This window comes from Passer domesticus, chromosome 19, assembly GCF_036417665.1.
Source record: "Passer domesticus isolate bPasDom1 chromosome 19, bPasDom1.hap1, whole genome shotgun sequence".
Lineage (NCBI taxonomy): Eukaryota > Metazoa > Chordata > Aves > Passeriformes > Passeridae > Passer > Passer domesticus.
This window is the reverse complement of record NC_087492.1, coordinates 4,131,612-4,153,086: the sequence shown is the minus strand read 5'-3', so window position 1 is coordinate 4,153,086 and position 21,475 is coordinate 4,131,612. Positions and strand designations below refer to the sequence as shown.

At 48.3% G+C, this 21,475-nt stretch overlaps 1 protein-coding gene across 3 annotated transcripts; it reads right to left on the bottom strand.

Annotated features, from left to right (window-relative positions):
• Positions 1-1,954: 1,954 nt before the first annotated feature.
• On the bottom strand, positions 1,955-20,869 carry NUFIP2 (nuclear FMR1 interacting protein 2). Of its 3 annotated transcripts, none has more exons than XM_064395075.1 (5): positions 20,593-20,869; positions 16,042-17,754; positions 8,485-8,517; positions 7,850-7,904; positions 1,955-7,545 (listed from the first exon to the last, which is right to left on the bottom strand). In XM_064395075.1, exons 1-4 carry the CDS (start codon positions 20,774-20,776, stop codon positions 7,852-7,854), a joined length of 1,983 nt encoding a protein of 660 aa, XP_064251145.1. In that variant the 5' UTR covers positions 20,777-20,869; the 3' UTR covers positions 1,955-7,545; positions 7,850-7,851. The 3 variants fall into 3 exon arrangements, with proteins under 3 accessions (XP_064251145.1, XP_064251146.1, XP_064251144.1); XM_064395076.1 differs by having other exon boundaries at positions 1,955-7,230; XM_064395074.1 differs by having other exon boundaries at positions 1,955-7,904.
• Between the last annotated feature and the right edge of the window lie 606 nt (positions 20,870-21,475).

Here is a 21,475-nt window from a genome sequence, read left to right as displayed (position 1 = left end):
CTTTACAAAAAAAATCTTGTAAACCCCACAGAAACAAGAACCACAACCTGGCAGGGAATAAATCCCCTGGATAATGGGATCATGGTGCCACAGAGAGCCTGAACTCCAGCAAAGCCGGTTCCAGACTTCGATTTGTTTTGGCTCTGCAGGTGAACCGTGGCGATTTTTTGTCTGCAGAAGAGCAAAGCAGCTTTTCCTTCTCTCTCTCCCACTCCCCTCCAAAGCCACAGGTGCCACTGCACAGGACATCATCCCCAAACCAAGACAGCCACTACACAGGCTGGAGCCCAGGTCTCATTTTGATCCCAAGGGTCACTGGGACACTAAGGAACCCTTGTGGATGGGGAGTGGCCCTCAAGGCCACGTCCCCAGCTCACACCCCAGCACCTCTCTCCAGAAAGACTAAGCACACATGCAAGGCACATTGAGTCAGATGTACACACACACCTCGGTGTGCAAAAGAGCAAACGCTGTCTGAAAAAGAAATCAATTGATGCTGAAAAAACTAACTAAACAGGCAGAAAGCTCTGGCCTATGTATTTGTCGACTATTTTCCAGGCAGTTGTAATCCCCAAGTGTTTTTCCTACACGACTTTAGACCTTCCTTACTCTTCCCCCACTTTGCAGAGAGGTACTTTGTATTCCTAAAGGATCTTCTATAAATAGTCAAGTAAAATCCCTTTTTGCCCTCCAGTAAACTCCTCCCCCAGGGTACACATCTCCCACCATGGTCCAGGTGTGACCCACGAAGAGAAGAGGTTCTGGACCTGCCTGTGCCTCAAGGCAGTGAGACCTCCCTCCACTGCTCCCTAAGCCTTTTACTGGCAGGTTTTGGCTGGGTGGATGGCTTCACCTCACTTTTTTCTTGGAAAACATCCAAGCCCAGGCACCGAGAGCTCCCCAGGTGGAGAAGGAGCAGCACTGGGATAAGGGCAGGACGGAGGCCATGCAATCCTTAATACTGCTGGTTAACTTCACATTGAGATAAAGCATTCAAAAGATCTTTTTTTAGAGATGAGCAATTTCCTTCTATGGATAAATTCAAATAGAAAACAAATATTTTAAAACCAGAGACGAGACAAGAGCTGACTGAGGTTTTTCTACCTTACAAGTTACTCAGGCACCTTTCCTGCACCACCAGCCATGGAGGAAGGAGAAGTTGAAAACCTTAGGGATTTGCACTACCCTTCCAATAGCAGCTTGAGAAAAGGAAGGAGAGAAAAAGAAATAATAAAAAATAAAAAAGCACAGTGTTCTCTCAAGTTAAAGAGTTCTCCTTTGCTTGCGTTTGCATAGAAATTCCCATAGGTCAGCACCAAAATCAGGTCCACCCCTGTCCTACACCCCAGCTCCCCCAGTTCCTACACTCCCCCAGTTAGTGGCTGTGTTACAGGAGGGTTCAGCTATCTGCAGAGGAACTACATGGTCACGTTAAAAAAACAAAACAACACAAACGAAAAACAAAAGTGCATCACACATTCTTGATTTTCAGGGTTACTTATAGCAGCAGCATCAGCATTAATCCAAGACAATGAACAGTTGTAGATTCGTTCTTAAATGCAGCAACACTTAATGAAATGTCTTCGGGGAAGGGCATAAGAGGGTCCTTCTCAAAAATGAAAATTAGACTATTCAATATGGACAAAAAGGAGATAAAACAAAAATTAAAGACACAATCTTATTTACATTAAAAAAAAAACATTCTTGTTAAAATATCTTTACAACACCTAAGCAAAAAAATATGTATTTTAAGAATAAAGCAGAAACTCCTAAAGCAGTATCCATTTTTGGAACCCTTATTTAGCACCTGAGGAAAGACCGTATGGAAAGCAGACAGGCCAGGGATTTTTTTTGTCTTTTTTTTTTTTTTTTAAGAAAACTGTAAGTTGTATTTTTGCTAAATGTTCAGAAGTTCGCAGTACACAAGTTTCATACCACAGAAAGAAATGAGCAATTCTTTTTTTTGTTGTTTTTTTTTGTTTTCTTCTTTTTAAAGATCTTCTACTCATTAATAAGGCTGTAGAAAAGGGACACTGCTATCTTACAAAATGGCTTTAGAGCTCTGGACACGTTATATGAAGCTTTCTGATTAACAGTCAAGATAAATCCAGCTCAGCATCCCCTGGTGAGGCACAGGCAGGACTCCTGCTCCAGTCCAGCACAGGGAGAGGGCTCATGCCCAGGACATGAGGCCACCACAGGGCTCTTTTACCTCCCCAGACATCCACAGCTCCACCCTCCTGTTGCTTTAGAGGATCTTGGGCAGGACAGAGGAGCCAGCCTGACCTGGGGTATAACATGTACTGGGCAAACCTCTAAAGCTCTGTAATCCCTGGGAGGCAGCACATTGAGATCTCCTTCCCACCAGCCCTGCTCCTGCTTCCCAGCTCTGTGCACTAGGGTCTTCCCACATGGAAAAACACTCTGGTGGTGGCCACAGCCAGAATCACTCTGGCTTTCTTGGCTACTCCACCACCCCAGCCCCTCTCCTGCCTTACACACCAGTGTGAAAACGTGCAGCAGCTTTAAAGTGGGTGAATCCTTGTTCTCTCCCCTCCCACCCTCAACCAGCTCCCTTGTAAACAGCCTCTCTAAGAAAAATCACAACGCATGGACGGACAGAAAGTCTTCTAGGGATGAGAGGGCAAGACTCCTGAAAGCTTGGGACACCATAGCAATTTACTGAATCAAGATCAAAACCTGGACACACAGGAAAACGGCTGGCAGTTCTGGCTGGGAATGCCACCACTGCCAGATGTCCCTGAGGTCACTCACTGGCCACTTGGGAAAGGACACTATGGTGTTATTGTAACACTCCCTTGAAGGTGAAAGCACTAATTACACACACAACTGGGAGCACAATTTCCAGCTTTTTTTCCTATATTTTTCCTAGCAGGAAGCAATTTTCCTTTCCATTTAGCTAGCTGGCTCACCCATCACCCACTCCCAGCCACCCCACTCACAACCTAGTGAGAATTGGGTTTCTTTCCACATTTCAAAGAAGTTCACAGCAGCTATGAAAGGCAAAAAGTGGGATTTACTAGCTCAGAAAGGTTTGAAGTGGGTTAGTGACAGAATCCACGCCCTGGAGGTACCCACTGGTCAAAGAGACAGGAGATTTCTACCAGGTTTCAAGGAGGATCAAGGTGGGTTTAAACTAAAACCAAACTCCAAGCAAAGCTTGAAAGCCATTGCTTTGCCAATCCACCAAAGGGGTGGAGTGGGAGAGAGCAGAGACTGAAGGCCCCAAACCACTGTCATGGAGCAGTTGTTAAAGCACCTCTTGGAGCACACAAACACTCCATGATCCACCAAAAGCAAGCAGGTCCCAAGCTGGATCTGGCTGGCACCACATGCTCCAGTCTCTTACACAAGACCCACACACCCAAAAGAACCTGCTGGAAGAGAAGGAGAGGTGGGGAATGACCAGAGGAGAAAGGAGACAGCCCCTCACTCCAATACAGACAGCTTGGAAAGGGAACCAGAGGAAAGGAACTCAACAATGGCAACAGAAACGAGAGAGAAGCCTTAACCTGAATCAGTATCTTCATAGCTAATAAAAAAATAGGCCATGATCTCACCCTTAGTGCTGCTTTCCGATACTAGACATACTGCAGGGGTTTTGTTTTAAAACTTTCTTTACTCAGTGTAATGCAAACAATGGCACAAATAAATACACGCTCGCTCTCCTCACAAGTCAGATGCTCGCACACGCACCGCCGGCTCCTCGCCCCCAGACACCCTCGGGTGCACACCCAGGACAGGAGGCTGCTGCTCCCCTTCCCAGGCTGTATTTGGTTTATGCTACAGTACTAATACTCTGAGTCAAACAAAACAAAACAAAACATGAGACTTATCAGTAACACCTTATCGTTATTTCAATGTGCTAAATTAGTCACAGCTCAATTTCAGTTTGTTTTTTTTTTTTCCTTTTTTTTTTTTTATAAGTTTACACAAAAATAATCAGAAAACAGATTAAATCTTAAGATACTTTTAATAAGTGCTCAGTTAAGAATTGTGTGAGGACTTGGGGAGGACTGCAGACAGCGACAGGGTGAGTTACACGACAGCACAAGGAAGTTCCTCCCATGGTCCTGCCTGGCTCTAGGCAATAGTCTATCCCAGAAACAGCAGGGAGCTACAGGAGCTCAGAGAGAGGAATTCCTAACTGCTTAGCGCTGAGCACACGCCGTGGAGCTCATGGAGACAGACAGACAGACAGACATCTGAACAGAGGATGGTCAGAAATACAGCAGAGAAGGTGCTGCCCAGGGTGTTTCTGGATGGGTCCCGCTGGCGAGGCAAAGCCACAGAGATGAGCATCAGGGGGAATCCAGCCCAACCCAGCTTGAACCGAGCTCCTCTCAGCATTTCTTTGCTATTCAGGTGACAGACTGGACTAGGCCAAGATGAGAGTCCTCAAATATTCAGCAAGACTCAGACCCTTCTAGAGGTGCAGGGTCAGTGCTGCTCAACTCCTGCATCGCCCCAAGCATGGACCAGGGGCAGGGTACAGGACAGCACAGACCCCAGGGAAGCAAAACAGGGTTTTGTATTTTTTTTTCTTTTTTTTTTTTTTTTTTAATGGAACCCAGCCCTTAAGGCGACAAGTGACTACACAAGGCAAATAAATACACAGCAGAGCCTTAAAGCCAGTAAAACAAACTGGAAACTTTGCTATTAGCCTTCAACTTTTTGAAAATAATAATAATAATAAAGGACAAAGAACATTTCTTCCACCTTCATTTTCCCAGCCCCACTATCCAGTTTGTTCAACACTTTAAAGCTCAGGAACACCCCAGCTCTTCAGCAGTGGAGCTGGAGGCAATTCCAACTTTTGGCAAGCAGTTGGGAGACTCAACAGAATTAAAAATAGGAACGTTGGAGGACTAGATGTTGGGCACATCTGTAAACATGTTATGCATCTCAAAAGTTATTACACACACCTGCAGAGGTGGTACAAGTTTATAGGTGAAACAGAACTATTTGCGACTGGCCAACCACACATTTCTGAACCTGGACTGATACAATACATGATGACTATATAGTATCACACTCAGTATTATACTATATAGCTTTGGATACATCAAATGGAGTAGGCAATCCATAGTCAAATGTTTAAGCGTGGCAGAAAGCGAGCGTCTTACACAAGGTACAGAATTCAGTTTCATTGTCCCACCATGAACTCAAGTGTCTCATTCAGGAACAATCTTATTGAAAGTATAAAAACAATTAAAAAAAACACCACATGCTACATACTCCTACTAAAACAAAAGAAGAAAAAAAAAGAGAAAGCAATAGAATCATAGAATATTCTGAGTTGGAAGAGACCCATCAGGATCAAGTCCAACTGCTGGCCCTGTGCAGGACACCCCAATCCCACCCTGTGCCTGAAAGCATTGTCCAAATTTTTCATGAACTCGGACAAGTTTGGTGCTGTGACCACTTCCTGGGGGGGCCTGTTCCAGTGCTCAACCTCCCTGTGGGTGAAGAACCTTTTCCTGGTATCCAACCCAACCCTCCCCTGACTCAGCTTCAGGCTGTTCCCTGTCACTGGTCATGAGAGTGAAGAGATTGGTACCTGCCCTCCCTGCTGCCCCTTGGGAGGATGCTGGAGTCTCCTCTCCTCAGTCTGCTTTTCTCCAGCTGAACAAACCAAGCGATCATCAGGCTTCCCCTCCAGACCCCTCCCCATCCTCATGGCCTCCTTGGGATGCTCTTTTTTATGTTGTGGTGCCCAGAACTGCCCCTAGAACTCGAGCAGAGCAGGACAGGTCATGCTGGGCCTGGTGCCCCCAGGACACTGTTGAGCCCCAGCTCCCTTTCCATGGTGCTGCTCTCCAGCCTCCCAGGCTATCCAGGTCCAGAATCCAACACCTGCCCTTGTTTAAACTTCACACAGTTGGTGACTGCCCATCTCTAATTTGTTGAGGGCTCTCTGCCCTTGAGGGTGTCAAGAGTTCCAGTTTAGTGTGTCAGCAAAATTATTCTCTTTGAGTCCTGAACCCAGGTTGTTAATGGGATGTTGGAGAGAAATGGGCTGAGGATGGAGCCCTGTGGGACCCTCTGGTGACTGGACAGCAGCCCAATGGCCTGAGGGACAGATCTAAGCACAAAGGGTACTCCAAAGTTTTGTATTTCTACTCCTCCTCATGCCCCAGAGGGTCCAGTCCCATTTTAGGAGACACCAACTGCTGCTGATCTGGAGAGCCAGGATTAGGCCACCAACACCCACGAGGAGCACTGGGTACATGGGGAGCTGGGGCTGGTCAACAAACCCATTTCTGCTTTATTCATTTCTCACTCTTGCACTGGACCCTGTGAACTTTCCACCTTTTAAAAAAACCCAGAAAACCTACCTGACCCCCAGATAATTGGGACACATTACACAAACTGCAATGGGACAGAGGGGTTACACAGCTGGAGCCTGCACTCTGCTCAGCCTTCCCTACCACTGCTAGGAAGCTTTCCTTTCCCTGGGATTTTTTTTTTTTTAATTTTTTAAAATTATTATTTTCATTCCTAAGTCCTCCATTTTTTTTGTAATAAAATATATTTTTATTAAGAGATAATTAGAAGCAGAGCCCGGAAATACACAGACTGCATTAAAATATAAAAGAGCATTTCCAAGGGGCAGGAAGCCCAGCCATTGGCATTCTATGGACAAATTGAAAAGGATTCAAATTCCCATTTTTTTCTTTTTTTTAAACTTTTTTGGTTTTTTTTGTTATTTTGAATTTTTTTTAAGAGAAAAAAATAATTCAAGAAGGGTGAAAGTTAGCAGAACTCAATTCCTCTTCAGTTTTCCAATGAAAATGGGAAAAAAATCCAGCACATTTAGTGTTAGGAGACAGACAGAGCAAATATGAAGCACCTACAGTTGAAAGCAGAAGATACTTTTTTTTTTTGTCTTTTTTTTTTTTTCTTGCTCCCAGTAATACAATGGCATTAAACTGTGGGAACAGTGGGGTTTTTTTTGTTGGTTTTTTTCCTCCATATTAAATGCCTAAACAGATTGCTTATTTTTTCATGTTGTCTTTTAAAATGAAGTAACTCTTCAGTTGCAATAGTCCAACGTGTAACAGGAGCCAGGTCAACTGTGTGACTTCACCATGCATCCTAGAACTGCAGTATTACCATCTTTCCCTCAGCAGAATGATCCTTTTAAGACAATATCACCAGCATAGGATTGCTGCTTTACTCCTGGCAAAACATGCGGATTATAATTCTCTGGAAACAAAAAAAAAATGAAACTCTGCAAACTTCAAGGCGTTTCTCCAGCATTCAATGGAAAACAAATCAGAAAAAAAAAAAAAAAGAAGAAACCAAACAGGGGAGGTGGAAGGGAAAGAGGAGATGAAGGATGGTGATTCATCCTGATTTCCCTGTGATTAGTGTGTCACTACAGTCACAGAACGAGAAACAGAAACCTTGTCAAGTGGAAATGCCTCTCCAGTGGGTTGCTGTTGCCCATGCAGACGACAGCAGGAACTTTGAAACCGGGCTTGTAATTGAGTCTGTATTCCTTAATCACTTGCATTCACTCTTTAAACAAAAACAAAACAAAACAAAAATGGAAAAAAAAAGAAAAAATCTATTCAGTACCGGAGATTAAATAATCACGTGTGTAGTCTCGTTGAAATAAATTTTCAGATTCCTTAAGAAGTCTAATTACTTTCAGTTGCCATTTTTAAATAACTATATATATATTTGTATATATTATCCTGTGATTCTAGTTATGGTTCCTCTGCTGCACTGAAGATTTAGAAGGAGCATAAAAGCCTTTTTGTCCCCCACGAACAGCACAAATGCTGCAGAAAGGTTATAACAGGCAGTCTTGTCTTGCTACCTTCATTGATCCGGGCGATCCATGGCTTCATCATAAGTGATTATCCTTTTGGGATCTGGAAAGAAAGCAGAATCCTAAGTTTTGGATGAGCTACTTTCAGGGCCTGTGGCTGAAAATAAACAGAGTACTTGGATGTTAACAGACTTTTCCTTTGGATGCCCCCCTCCTGCCAAGCCACCCCAAGGCCAGGCTGGCTCCCCCAGGGCAGAGCCTGCTCCCCACAGCAGCACACAGGTCTCCACATACAAAATCACATACAGGCTCTTCCCACACAAAATCTCCTCTCAGGTGACTTGTGGGGACACACCAGAATTTAAAACTTATTATTGGATGTGACACCCGATGCCAGAAATAGAAAGCAATTTTGTATACACATAAGGAAGAGTCATTAAATCTAATTTGACAGTGGGTTTATTGCTTTTAGAGACTCTGCTCCATGCCAAGCAGCTCACCATTATAGCAAAGCTTTTTGTCCCGACTTTCAGCGATCTGAAACAGAGATAAATCCAGACTACAAACCACAGGGGCTGAAGAAATGAACCCAGGCATCTCCAGACACAGACAATCCACTCTCGTTCATCCCCCTCCCAACAGACAGAGCAATTTGGTTCACTTATTCCTTCCAACATCCTTACCTTGCTTCTGCAAATTCCAAACCGCTTCCATTTCTGTGGAGGCAAAAGGAGACCACTGTTATTATGCAGATTGATGCTGCCATTAGAGACCACTCCAAACACACTTTCATTTTCCAAGTGTGGCAGTTGTGCTGGGGCTTTCAAATAGAGCCAAACCCCTCCCACCCAGCAGCACAGCCCCAGCCCACAGGACTACACAGATCTGACATGAATAATCCAGCAATAAAAGGCAAAGGGATAGCTGTAACATGGTCTTAAGGGTCAGAGAGCCAAGCTGAGCATCAGAAATGTCATCACCATTCACCAGTCCTACATATCACAATCTAACTGCAGGCTTTACTACTCTGACTCCAACGCTGCTTTGCACATTACAGCCTCAACAAGGAGCCTGGAGAGATGATTTTTACAAGTTGATGCTTAGTGAGTGTGAAATGAGAAGTGCTGGACACAGCGAGCTGCACATGGCTCACAGCAGGCATGTGCTGCTGTGAGAACATCTCTGCAGAGCTGCTGCCAGTGCACTGTCCAGGAGCAAGGGGTGATGCTCCACACACCTGCCTTGCAGTTCTTCCCACAGTTCACCTCTACAACACGTTTGTAGGCTAAAGGCAAACCCTTCCCAGTTCTCCCTGGACATGCACATGCTTTTGTTTATCTAAGAAATAACAGCTAAGTTAAATGTTCTTTTCATTAACACTGAGAAACAGAAGGCTCTTCCCTTTAAAATATCCCCCAAACAAGATGCATCTTTAGAGAACCATTCAAAAGAACTACTTTGAGCAGCTATCACGTTGGAATTTCATGAGCTAGAATATTTTTTAAGATTCTGACTGTACCCTGTGCCCAAGTTCAATAGACAAAATTATAGAAAATGAGTATTAGTCGGAACACAATCTTCCAAGAACCACTTTCAAGTCTCTTTTCTGCCAGAAAGGGTGACAGGACCTTGGTAGGGGCTAGGAAAAGGGAATGGCAAGAGATTATCAGGCCACATGGGATATGCAGTAAAGCACAAAACCAGGCAGTGAGTAAGCTAACCAGCATGGGAAAGGAAGAAGAAAAAGCCCTACAAAACCCACGGTCTCAGCACGATGTGTGCCAAGTGTCACCTCCATCAATCGCCTCCCTTCTCCAACCCTTCATCTGTCCTTTGTCCCCTACAATCTCCAGCTCCCTGGGGCAGGAAATTGCATGCAAATAAATATTGCCAGCCCTCCTTGCACAATTAAGCCTTTTGTAAGGAAAGCCCTGACAAAATTTTACGAGGTCTGTTATTTTTGCTCCAGGATAGTAACAGCAACACTTTGCACTTCTATTGGGGAGCCCTAAGTGCTCTGGGAACAGTAGCCAGCCTCTAACACCCCAGGGACAGAAGCAGGCTGGCGAGGGACTGCCTCCCTCATCTGCCAGATGCAGATTCCCCTGAAGTAAAATGAACCAGCTACTAAAATTACCTCCTGTGGAGTGAGTTTTCCATTCAGCGCAGTTTGATGCATCATTTCCTAACAGCTAAAGAACATCTCCCATTTAACAGCTTTCCCCAAAGGCCTGGGACAGAAAACTACTCTCAAGTTGTTGGTTTCTGCATATTAGAGCAATGCTCGAGCATGAAATACAAGGCAGAGCTGAAGCACCAGCCACCACCACATCCCCATGCACAGACCATGGTCCTGTGCACCTCATTTGGCCTTAACTGCTCTGGACACCACAAGAATGTGACCTCCATGTATTAAGAGTATCTGACAATAAGACAAACAGATATACAGACATACAAACAGAGATACTGTTAAGAACACACTAAAAAACTACTAAGTTGACAAAACTCTGTTGCAAAAAAATCTAACAAACCTAAGTCTTTTCAGATTTCCATCTCCCTTCTCCTCCTTCAGAAAGGGAGGGTGGTGTAAAGTGTCCTGGACATCCCAGACACCTGAACACCCTGGCTGGCAGATGCTCAGCAGGACCAAGCTAGAAAACCAAAGACCATCAGCAAACAATGCAATAACAGCTCTTACTAAATATCACCTGCCATCAGCAGAGCAAGGTCCTCCCCTCCACCAGGCAGCACAGGGACAGGGGACAGCACAGGTTCAGCACACTGACCAAGTGAAACAACTTTACAAAGGAAAAGAAAGTAAGTCCCAAGCTAACTGCAACACAAAACTAAGGACAAAAGGAATTTCTGCAATCTCAAAATGGAATTGTATGATTTATTCTGCTTTACTTGGTAATACAGTTAAGTTTTCCTGCCAGCTTGAGGCTGTGATCACCTGTGACTGACTAAAGGCACTGTGACAAATGCCACTGTCACAGGGTGACTTGGTGACTGACCTGGTGGACAGGCAGCTCAGCAGAGCCACTGCTCCCCCAAGAAAGGACATGGAAAGACAGCCCCCAAGAACTGGACATGCAAGAGGCCCCAAGCCTGCTTTCAGCCCTCCTTCTCTGAGCTCAGAGCTCTTTTCTTGAGCCTCTTTCTCCTGGATAAAGCTTCAGAGTGAGTTTAAGCAAAGGACTCCTACAGCTGCTCACCCTGCATGATAACAGGGGTATCCTCACCATCAGCCCAAGTCCAGGCTCTCAGATACTGCCCCAAAACTGCTGCTTTCCAAAGACCTGCCCAACAGGAGCCACTGTTCCCAAAACCAGACATGGGGCTGGGGCAACAGCAAACTTTCTTCTCAAGTGGATTCCAACCCAGCTGCAGAAAATGCCATCAACAAATCCTTGCACAACCCAGCATCAAAGCCAGCCCTGCTCCAAGCCAGGGGCAGAACTAGGTCACCTCCTGTGCCCCTTCCAACCTCTCGTTTTCCAGGATATTTTTTTACAATTAGCTGGCTTCTCCACAGCCCTCAGGCTAGTGGTTTGCTGAGGAACTGCCTGGGGCAGACAGTCCCAGCCACATCCACCTAAACCACTTTTTCTGGGACTCACTGAAACAAAGGGTCACTGGAGGAAAGCTTTGATGTCAGGAACAGACCAAGGCACACTCTGCTGAATTGTGCTGGGATTCCTCATAGGTCAATAAACTTTACAGCAGGACTGGTACATAACCTTGGAGGGGAAAGAAGTGTTTCTGTAATGACTTGCTAAGACAGGCACTTTTACACACGTTTTCCTTGCTAGAGAGGCAGCAAGTGTCTGCACAATGCCATGCTACTATTTCACTGTCCTTACAAATCCCAAAACTGTCCCTAACACTGGAGAAATAACAAGAAGGGACCATTCTTGTCTGATGTTTGCTGTTTGTATCTGCAGGACAATGATTAAGTATAGGGATTGCCCTGGAAACAAGGCAAAGAATAAATATTCCATGCTGTGGAGACTCATGGCTGTACAGCATACACTGCACTCATCCTGACAACTGGAAAGAGCAGGGACTGGAAGGAGAATTAAATCAGCTTTTGCCCCACAGCTCCAGCCCCAAAAGGCCATAACCAACAGAGCAAGCTCTAACCCCTTCCCACCTCAGGGGGATGGGAAAGCAAGGCTTTTTTTTCTCCCCTCTCCTGATGTAAAGGATGAAAATTGCTGAATTCACAGCTCTGCTATTTCTTCTGACCCAGTTCACCATTCCAGCAAATGCCACTCCTGGCTGGCCCACGCTGCCTTGCTCTATTTTCCATGCTGCTCTCCTGCTTCTTCACTCAAGCAGAGATGCTGCTGCTGCAACCAAGGTGCTGAGAAGGAACAAAGCAGCAGCACAGGCAGAAATTCAGGGGCAAGAACAAGGGAAACCCTGCAGTTCCCTCTCCTCCACCCATGTGGTCTTTGCTGCTGTGCAGCTGAGCTGGAGGCCTCAATTATTTGCTTTTTAGCTCAGGACAAGCAAATTATTGAGCTTCCTACCACAAAGCTTGCCATCTAGAGCTCAGTGTTAGTGACAGCCTGGCCTGGAAGACTGCAATTGCCTGAACATGACAAAATTCTCCAAAGTGCTGACAATTATTCTGATATGAAGTGTTTCATCCAGCTGTCTTTAAAAGAAGGACTAAAGCAGTAAGAAGATGCTGGTTTTGATGCCAGTAAAGCTGATATACACTCAGCCTCTTTATGTGAAGGACCAAAATATCTACAAGAATCAGTTTTACCTCAAAAAGATAAGCATTTTGGCAATGCCACACCAAGGCAGAAGTTCAATTTTAACCTAGATAGGGGACAATGACTTGAATGAGAGCACTACTCCTTCCGGGGCCTTCCAGTCTCCCATGTGAAGCCCACCCCTGTCTCCAAGCACATCCAGAGCAGGCCCACCAGTGCTGAGCTAAATCAGATCTCCCTTGGTAAATCAGATCTGTCACTCCTGAGCGTTTCAAGGCACCACCACAAACTCCGAGCAGCACGGGCTGTCAGTGAAGGCAGCCACATTGAAGGATTGTGTTTTACACTCAGGCAGATCAGATGATCAAGGGAGTCTTTCTGCCCTTTGAACAGAGTGGGAAAAAAAGAAAGACGCAAGGCATGAAGCAGGGGTACAAGGAAACCAAGAGGAAAAGCTTCCCAGAAGAACAAGAGAGTGCATCATCATCCTTGCCTAAATGTTCCTAGTGCTCTGATTTCTGGAGAAAAAGCAGTCAGGGTACAGGCAAAGGAACACAGGAATCCTCCAGCAGGACCTCACTGTGCCCTGCAGCCACCCAGCCTCGCCTGCACTCAGGGACACCGTGGTGAGTTACAGGAGCACTGTACCACAGCCAGCTCTCTCTGGGTGCCACCTCCTCTCTCCATCTTTCCACAGGGAAGCTGTGAAGCAATTACAGTTTATAATGTCCTGTGCAGTTGCTGGGCAAACCACGCACAGGAAAGCCTGGTTTGCTGGAACAAAGCGACTGACTAAGCTGGAGGCTTTCCCAGAGAAACTTAACAGTCCAGGATGAGGATCCACACAACCTGGTCACAATTGCAGGCACAAACAGTGCAAATTTGTGACATTCAAAGCACTGCAACCACTCATGTTACAGCTCATTCCTCTCTGCAAGCCCCAGAGCTTCATCCTTGCATTAAAACAGCGCACATGGAGCTCAGGGTAGGGAACACACCAGGACCCCAGAGTGCTCCACACTCACCTCTGTCCTTGTCCTGTGATCGTTTCTCTTTGTGTTCATAACCCCAAGGGCAGGGCAGATGCAAAGATCAAACTACTGAGACTTTGCCCAACAGCAAACAGATCAATCTGAGAGGGAGAAGTTCACGAGATTCTCAAAATCAAAACCCGGAATGCCCTAACACCGACCCAGGCAAAGCCATAGGCCCTCCCGAGCAAGGAGGAAAAGGCAGCTTGTGAAAAGGAACCGAGTGAAATCGCTCTTTTCCTACTGCAGGCTTGGAGCTGGACCTCAGGAAAAGAGCCCAAGATAAACGGAGAGCACAGTGTGGGAATTAACCCCCGCACTGCTGTCCTGCAAACACACCCCTCGTTTTTGAGGCATTTCACAGCACACCGTGGGCTCTGGTGAGGACCAGAAGAGAGGACAGGAGGCACCCTTCCTCCAAAAATCCCTTAACCCAACTCACCCCAAGGATGAAATGCAACACCCACCATCATTATACTAAGGCCTGGACTGATGTCTTGCTTTGTAAAGCTTTTGATCACTAAACAGGAGAAAGACAAGCCCAAGGTGGTTGGAGCATCCCATCACTGCAATAATGACAATGCTGATTAGAAACAATCATCTTTTACCCCTAAGTAACATCTCGAAGATGGCACATACATAACGTGAAAAAGAAATTAGCAGAGATGAGTGCTGGGGCAGGATCAGGTATCCCCAGGCTATCCTGAGGGTGTTTGCTCTGGATGCTCAAAGCAAGACCATTCACATGCAGAAGAAGAGCAGAGAACAGTATTTTAACGGGTACTTTAAGTGGCCATTCTTGCCAACAAATGTAATTAACTCCTGTGTTTAGAAGAGCTCAACGCAGCCAGGCTTTGAAGTTAACACCTCCTCGAGAGGACAGGGGATGGGAGTGTTCTTTATTTTCCTGTTGTTCCTATTGTTTCACTGAGGTCTGCCTTTCACAGCAAGTGAGAATGGGAGAGCTGATGAGCCTTGCTGGCAGCACAATTGCTTCTCCACAAGTTCAGGCTGACAACAGAGAGGCAAACAGAAGTCTAGGGAATATTTGCAAAATTAAGAAAAAGATCACCAAAGATTTTCTTCCATGTTATGCTTTCTGATGGGAAGCTGGGATTTAAGCTCCAAGCAGACACAAAAAAAAAAAAACGAGACTAGAAAGCCTGTTTTAATGCTGGAATAAACTGAGCAGAAGGGAGAGGACCCAGGTAAAATCAATTGATGAATACTGTTCTCAAGAATACCAGAGCATGAAATGTTAACATCTTGAGAGAGAGATGACCTGGAAAAAATACTTGGAGTTATTATTTTTAAATGACTGGACTTGTTATTATTACAGGAAGGCATCTGAGTTTATGCCATACAGAGTTTGTGAAGTGGTAATTCAAGAACTTTGCAGTGGATGAAAACAGCAAATTTGCCAAAGCCAAGTAGCCACCCTCTGCAGAGGGGAGCAAGACATTATCCCTATCTGCATGTGGAATGCTAAACGAAAAAAGCATGATCGCCTTGTTCTCTTCAGGGTAGAGGGGTGCAGGGAGAGGGAAGGGGGTCAGAAAAAGGAACTGCCCCAGTGTTGGTCAAGAGTGAGTAAATAACACTGTGACAAAAGGGAACACCCAACCAGGCTCCTGCTAACACCGAGCCAGCAGCAAAAGCCAAAAACTGCCTCAACCCCTCAGAGCTGCTGGGGCTGAGGCTAAAGCAGAAAGCAAGCCATGCCACAGGCTTCCCTCTCTTCGTTCCCATTTTAAAGTGTCTGTATCGTGTTTGAGTCATTTCAATCTCAAAAAAAAAAAAAAAAACAGGAAAAAAAAGGGAGCTGGACTACAAAGGACTCCATGAAAGCAGTAAAATCATCTGAAAGATGTGGCCTACAAAGACAAGGAGAAAATTCAATCTGCAGCTCACAGAGGAGCTGATAAGAAAAGATTGGTCTTGCTGTTGCCATAATACTCAAGGGCAGGGAAAAAGTGTGTGTGGGGCACACTTAAAAAAATAAATCACACCTACAGTTGTAGGAATAATTTTTTCTTCCTTCAAAGCCATGATTTCATGGTCTGATCTGCCCAGGGGAGAAGCTGCAACACTTTGGTGGCAGAGGTGTGAGTACAGACTATGAAGCCTTCACAGTGACAAAATATCACCTGGTGCAGCTGGAACTCAGCAGCTGAATCTACACATTTAACTCCTTCCAATGCCGAGTGGCTTCCGAGGACCTGCTAAGTATCATCTCTCTCAACATCACTCATGCTTGTCCGCGGGAACAGGGAAACAAATACCTCTTAACATTAATTAAACAACCCTTTGAGTAACTTCCCCCGACCGTTATTGCCACGAGAGGATATGCAAGCAAAGAAAAGGGTCATTTTTAAAACAATTAGAATTGCTGGAAGGAACATACCATGTTAGAATATTGCACTTCTAAAAATAAAAGAAAAAAATTAAAAGAATGCCCTTAGGCAGCAAGTTAAGCCATTACCTTTAGTGTGATATAGAATAGCAGCCCTCAGGTCAAAAGAACCCCAGCTATCTTTCCTTTCTAGGCCTCTCTGGTACCTCTGTTCTTTGGCGGAGGCTAGCAAATTGTTCGTAGGAGAGGCCAGAGGATTCTCTACTTCATAGTCTTTTGAAAGAAACACTAAAGCACCTTGGCTACCGGTGTCTGCCTTTTGTAGGTCACCTGTGTGATGCGACTCCAAAGCTAAGACACCACCCTCAACAGCAGTCCCAGGCTTAAGAACAGCACTAAGAATTTGAGGGCTAGTCCGTTTATCCAGCTCATAAGCCTTAGGAAACACAGGTTGTTCAGTTCCTGAGGGAATGATTTCAGGACACTGTGAAACCAAAGTGGCAGGATATTCCCCTTGAAATGTCACTTCCATTAACTGATTATCCGCAGATTTCCCCACAACGGTTTCAGGTCCAGCACTGGGCTCGTTTATGAAAGACAAGCCCCACTGATTCTGGAAGATATCCCCCAGGTTCTGCTGATTCGTCTGTGAAGGGAAATCGACTTGCGCTGTCCCCAGGAGCACAGTTTGCATATTTGAAGGGTAGATAAAAAGGCCAGATTTCTTTTGTTCGAGGGCTGTCGAAGTTGTACTCACGTCCTGGGGTACAGACTCGGAGGAGGAGGTCGATGGTACAGTACTAGCAGCAGTGGAGAGCAGTGGCTGGGCTCCTGGGGAATACACACTGCCATCGGTCCCAGCGAGGATCGGCCCGTTGGAGAAGCTGGCAGAAGTGACAGATTTCATAGCAGACATGGGGACTTGGGACAGTCGACTTGATGTTTGGGCCTGAGTTTCCCCAGTGGATGATGAAGACGATGAGGATGACGTGGATGGGGTTTGAGCTGCTTTGTTGAGGTTTTCTTTAACTTTACTTGCATAACTAATTTTGGGAACAATTTTAGCACTGCTATTGTCCACTGGAAAAACTGGGGGTGGTTTAAATAAGGTCCATGAGTCCTCTTTAGACGCAGCCGACGATGCGTGCTTCCCTTTGGGCCGGTCATCAAACTTCTTGCTGCTAATCCCAGGTTTGGCATCCGAGTTTTTCCGCGGTACCTCCCCGAGCCCAGGCTTTCCCCGGCCTGCTCCACCAGCCCCAGCCTCATATTTCCAAACAGGCTTAGTATTTTCAATTCGATTCCCCTTTTGTTCACTATAATCAGGCTTGAAGCTCTCAAGTTCCTGTTTCAAGGTTGGTGCGCTGACCTCCTGCTGCATTATTTTGTCCTGTACTAGATTCAAGTTCTCACAACCCTTGGCACTGTTGCGCCTGCCTTTCCGTTTTTTAGGTGTAGTATATCCACTCTCGGAGCCACTACCATCGTTATCGGCCCCTTTGCCTACGTAGCCATTTGTGATGTAGCTGGAATTATTGGTCACCACGCCGTTTGGAATAGACACTCCCTCTGGCTTGTCTGAGGACTGGCTTTCTCTGTGTTTGTTTTCGTAGGACTTCTCATTCTTTTTGTCCATGCTGTTTTTCTGAATGAAGTTCTTGGTTTTGATTCCAGCTTTCCCCAAAGCACTGGCCTTCACAGTCTGCTTTGGGGTGACATTAGGATCTGCGAGCTGCTGGCTGCCATTGGGTACCCTGGATCCTGGGGCGGTGGCTTCATCAGAGCACAGGCCCTTTAGTGACACTTCTCGTTCTCCTGCGTTACCATTTAGCTCTCCGTAGCCTAGAGGGAAGCCAAAAACAGCAAAAGGCAAAAATTAGAATGTGAAATGTTAGACTTGTCATTGCAGAAAGCTGTAGTCAGCCCCAAACATATCCAGTTTCCTCATGCAGACATTTTAAAATAGGAAAATATCTAGTCTCTGAGGTAAAGCTGCATAAATTTATTTGCTGGAACCCACAGCAAGAAGGGTTAAGCAGGAAGGACCAGCCAAGACTGACTCTCGCATAACTGAGTGACAGACAGATAACATAACAAAGCAAAAGAAAATACAGATACTATGCCAGGAAAATACACTGTACTCAGGATCACTGGCAAGCTAGAAAGCTATTTCATCAGCTACTATTTCCAGGTCACAGAGAGGAAAAAATTAATTCCCAGGATGCTTCAAGACAGCGGGATCCACTGCCTTTGTGACAAGATCTGTGGAGGTTCAGGACACACACTGTGAACAAGGGACAACTCCTACCATCTCCATCAGCTCCTGGGCCTGCAACACCAGCAGTCCTCCTTCCCACCCTCCTCCCAAATGCCATGTCACTTAAGGGATGGGGAAAAAAAAAAGCACAGTATTTCCAAAAGGACATGTGGAAGTCCAGCTGGAAGATGGAGGGAAGAAAATGTGGCCACATCTCCTCACTGCATTTCAGGATAGCAACCAGCACCTCCCTACACGTGCTCTTTAGCAGTGGAAAGGTGACAGAGCTAAGAAATGCATCCCTGCAAGTGCCCTTCTGCTGCCACCAGCAACGGGTCTCTTGACCACTGGAAAACTTGTATTTCAGAGCCCCCAGGAGAGCTGAGACCCAAGAAATAAAGTACTTGCTGAGGGCTCCAACTCCTAAAACCGTAAGACTGTGCTGTAAACTGAGCTTTCCTCTTTCCTTCTGAAGTTCACTCCCAGGCCTTACGGTTCTGGGAGCGCAATTCAGAGCTGGGAGCCCAGGACAGTCCACACTGAACCACCCCAACTTCCTCTTTGCTTTTTCCTTTTTAAACACCTCTGGCCAGAGGCCTGCTGCTTTCGAGGACCCTGGCTAAAGCCCCTGGAGCCCCAGTGGAGATGGGGAGAGCTCACTGTGCCCTGCTCAGCAAACACTCCAGCTGCAGAGGGATCCCTCCTCTGACTCATCCGTCCTCCTCGCTGGAGAGCCTCACATCCCCCACAGCCACTGACCCACCTCAGGCTCCATCTGCAGCCACGGTGGCACGGAGTCAGCGCTGAGAGGGACTCCCTCAACGACTGGAGCGGGCAAAACTCCAGCTTGGAAGAAGAATGTTTTTGTTGTTGCTGATGTTGTTGAAATTAACTGCTGTAACTAAAAATCATTGTTGCTCTCACATCCTGGAGCCTCAGATGTCTGGCAGATGTAACAGCTCAAGTTCTGTGCAAGTCAGGAACACAAGAATCCTTGTAGGAATCTTTACAGAAATTCCACAACCGAGTTTGCCGAGGGGGATCAAAAAGGATTTTACTACATGCAAGGATCTGTAACCACCACAACTTCCACTATAACTTTCAAATATGTTGTTAAGAAAATTAACCATAAATACTTCACCCCAGAGAGAACTAGAACGGTGGGATCCTCTAAAATTAAGTATTTCAGAATAGTATGAGGAGGAAGCCCTCTCAAGAGCAGTGTTACAGCTGACCTTGTATGACTCAAGACTTCTAACACCACTTGTTAATGAAACAAAACAATAAGAGTGGTCATAAGACCATTGCAGATGAGGAGTGAAAGAATAAAATGAAGAACAAAATCCATTTCAGTAAGTCAGTGTGTCAGCAGTTTCTAGTTCCAATTCTCAAGCATTCACAGCTCAGCTGCCTGAGTTTTCTCCAAATCAACATTTGGCACAGCTGGCCTTGGCCTGGACACGGAGGTGCAGCAACCAAAATTTAGGGGAGAGGAAAAAGCCCAGGACGGTAAGAAGAACAGGTGAAGAGGCTCTGGCAAGCTCACAAACCGTTTCAGAGCTGGGAAGGGAGGGGTGCCAGCCTGGGCACATATTAAAACCCTGGGCTCGCCGCAAACAGTGAAATGACTTCTCAACTTATTTTTGCTCGGTAACTTATTTTAGCGTGTGCCCGATCAGGTCCCCCCGCTGCCTGCCCAGGCTGCACATGGGGCACTGCCGACCCCGCTCTGCTGCCACCAGGCCCCCTCCCACCTCCCGCCTCGTTATGTAAAAGGAAAATTCAAGGGAAAGAAAAAAAAAAAAAAAAGTACGCGGCACTCGGGCCGGCTGGCGGCCCCGCACTGGCCTTGACCCCGCACAAATCCCCCCCAGAGGCACTGCTGGAGCCGGGGAGCCCCTCAGGAACGCGGCGGGAGCTCGGGCCCTGCCCGGGATCGGCTCCCCCCGCGCCGCTAGCCGGCCACCGCCTCTGCGGCGCTGCCGCCCGGCCAGCGGCGGCTCGGCCCGGCCCGGGGGCCGCAGCCCCGGCCCCGGCGGGGAGGAGGCGGCCGAGCGCCCTGGGCCGGGCAGGGCCGCGCCGCCTCCCGCCGCCGCCGCCGGCGGGGCCGGCCCGGGCCCTCCGCCTGCTCTGACTCATTGATCCTGGCGCTCACCGGCCGCCCGGCCGCCCCCCGCGGCCCCCCGCGCCCCCGGGGCCCGGCCGGCGGGGGCAGCGCGGCCCGGCCCCACGTGCCGGCGGGCGGCGGTGCCGGCGGGCCCGCGGCTCCCGCAGCCCCAACATGGCGGACAGGAAGCGGCCCCAGCGCGGCGGAGAAGCTTCGAGCCGGGCCGGGGGAGGCGGCGGCGGAGGAGGAGGAAGAGAGGGGGGCCCCGCCGCCGCCCCGCGAAGGTCACAGGCCCCGTCCCGCCGCCCGCTCCAACCTGGTCTCCGCTTCGGCGCCTCCGTGTGCTGCGGGCCGCCGTGCTTGTGCTCGTGGCGGAGCGGCGGCTTAGGCTGGGCTCGGCCGTCGGGCGGCGGCAGGTAGGCGCTCTGCGGGTGGTGGTGGTGGTGCCCGTAGTAGTAATAGTGGTGGTGGTGATGGTGGTGGTGGGGCTGCTCCTCCATGGGGGGCGGCTGGCGGGGCCGGGCCGGGCTGGGCGCTCGCTGCTGGGCCGTGCGGCTCCGGCGCGGGGACGCGGCTGGCGCGGGGGAGGCGGCGGACTGGCAGCGCCCGCCCTGCAATCAGCGAGCGGCGCCGCCGCGCCCGCCCCCCGCCCCGCCCCGCCGCACCGCGGCCCGGGGAGAGCCGGCCCGGCCGGCGCGGACCCGCCCGGCCGCCCCCTCCCCGGGCCGGCGGCAGGTGAGGCTGCCGGGGCCGGGCGCGCTTCGCCCCCTCCCCGCGCTAGCTCCGGCCCCGGCCCTCGCCGTTGGAGCGTTCCGTAACCGGCGGGGAGCGGCGTGCGGCCCCGGGGGGGTTTCACCGCAGGGTCACCGGGAGGAGGGCGGCCCGGGATGCCGCAAAGCCGCGTTTTGCCGTCATGAAGCGGGTGAACCGCGCCCCGGGGCAGGCGGAGAGGGTTGGAACAGCCCCAGCGGAGGGGATGTGGGCAGGCATGTGAACGCGGTGAGCGGCCGGGCTCCCAGCGGCGGCAGCAGCGCCCCGAGTCGCTGCCGGGCCGAGCTGCAGCGCTCCCGGAGCTCAGCCGGCTCCAGGGCTCCACCCGCAGCCGCTCCCCGCACGGACCCGCCACCGGCCGTGCTCGGCGCCCAGCCGGCCCGGGAAAGGGGGCTCGACAAAGGCACCTGTCCAGCTCCGGGAGAAGC

Bases quoted from the DNA above. Each gene is read 5' to 3' on its own strand.
- NUFIP2 (XM_064395074.1), bottom strand. From the start codon at position 20,776: ATGGAGGAGCAGCCCCACCACCACCATCACCACCACCACTATTACTAC. The intron at 17,755-20,592 runs GTTGGAGCGGGC...GCTTCCCTCTAG, and splicing joins GGCGCCGAAGCGGAGACCAG to GCTACGGAGAGCTAAATGGT. The intron at 8,518-16,041 runs GTAATGGCTTAA...TTGCCTCCACAG, and splicing joins TATTCTATATCACACTAAAG to AAATGGAAGCGGTTTGGAAT.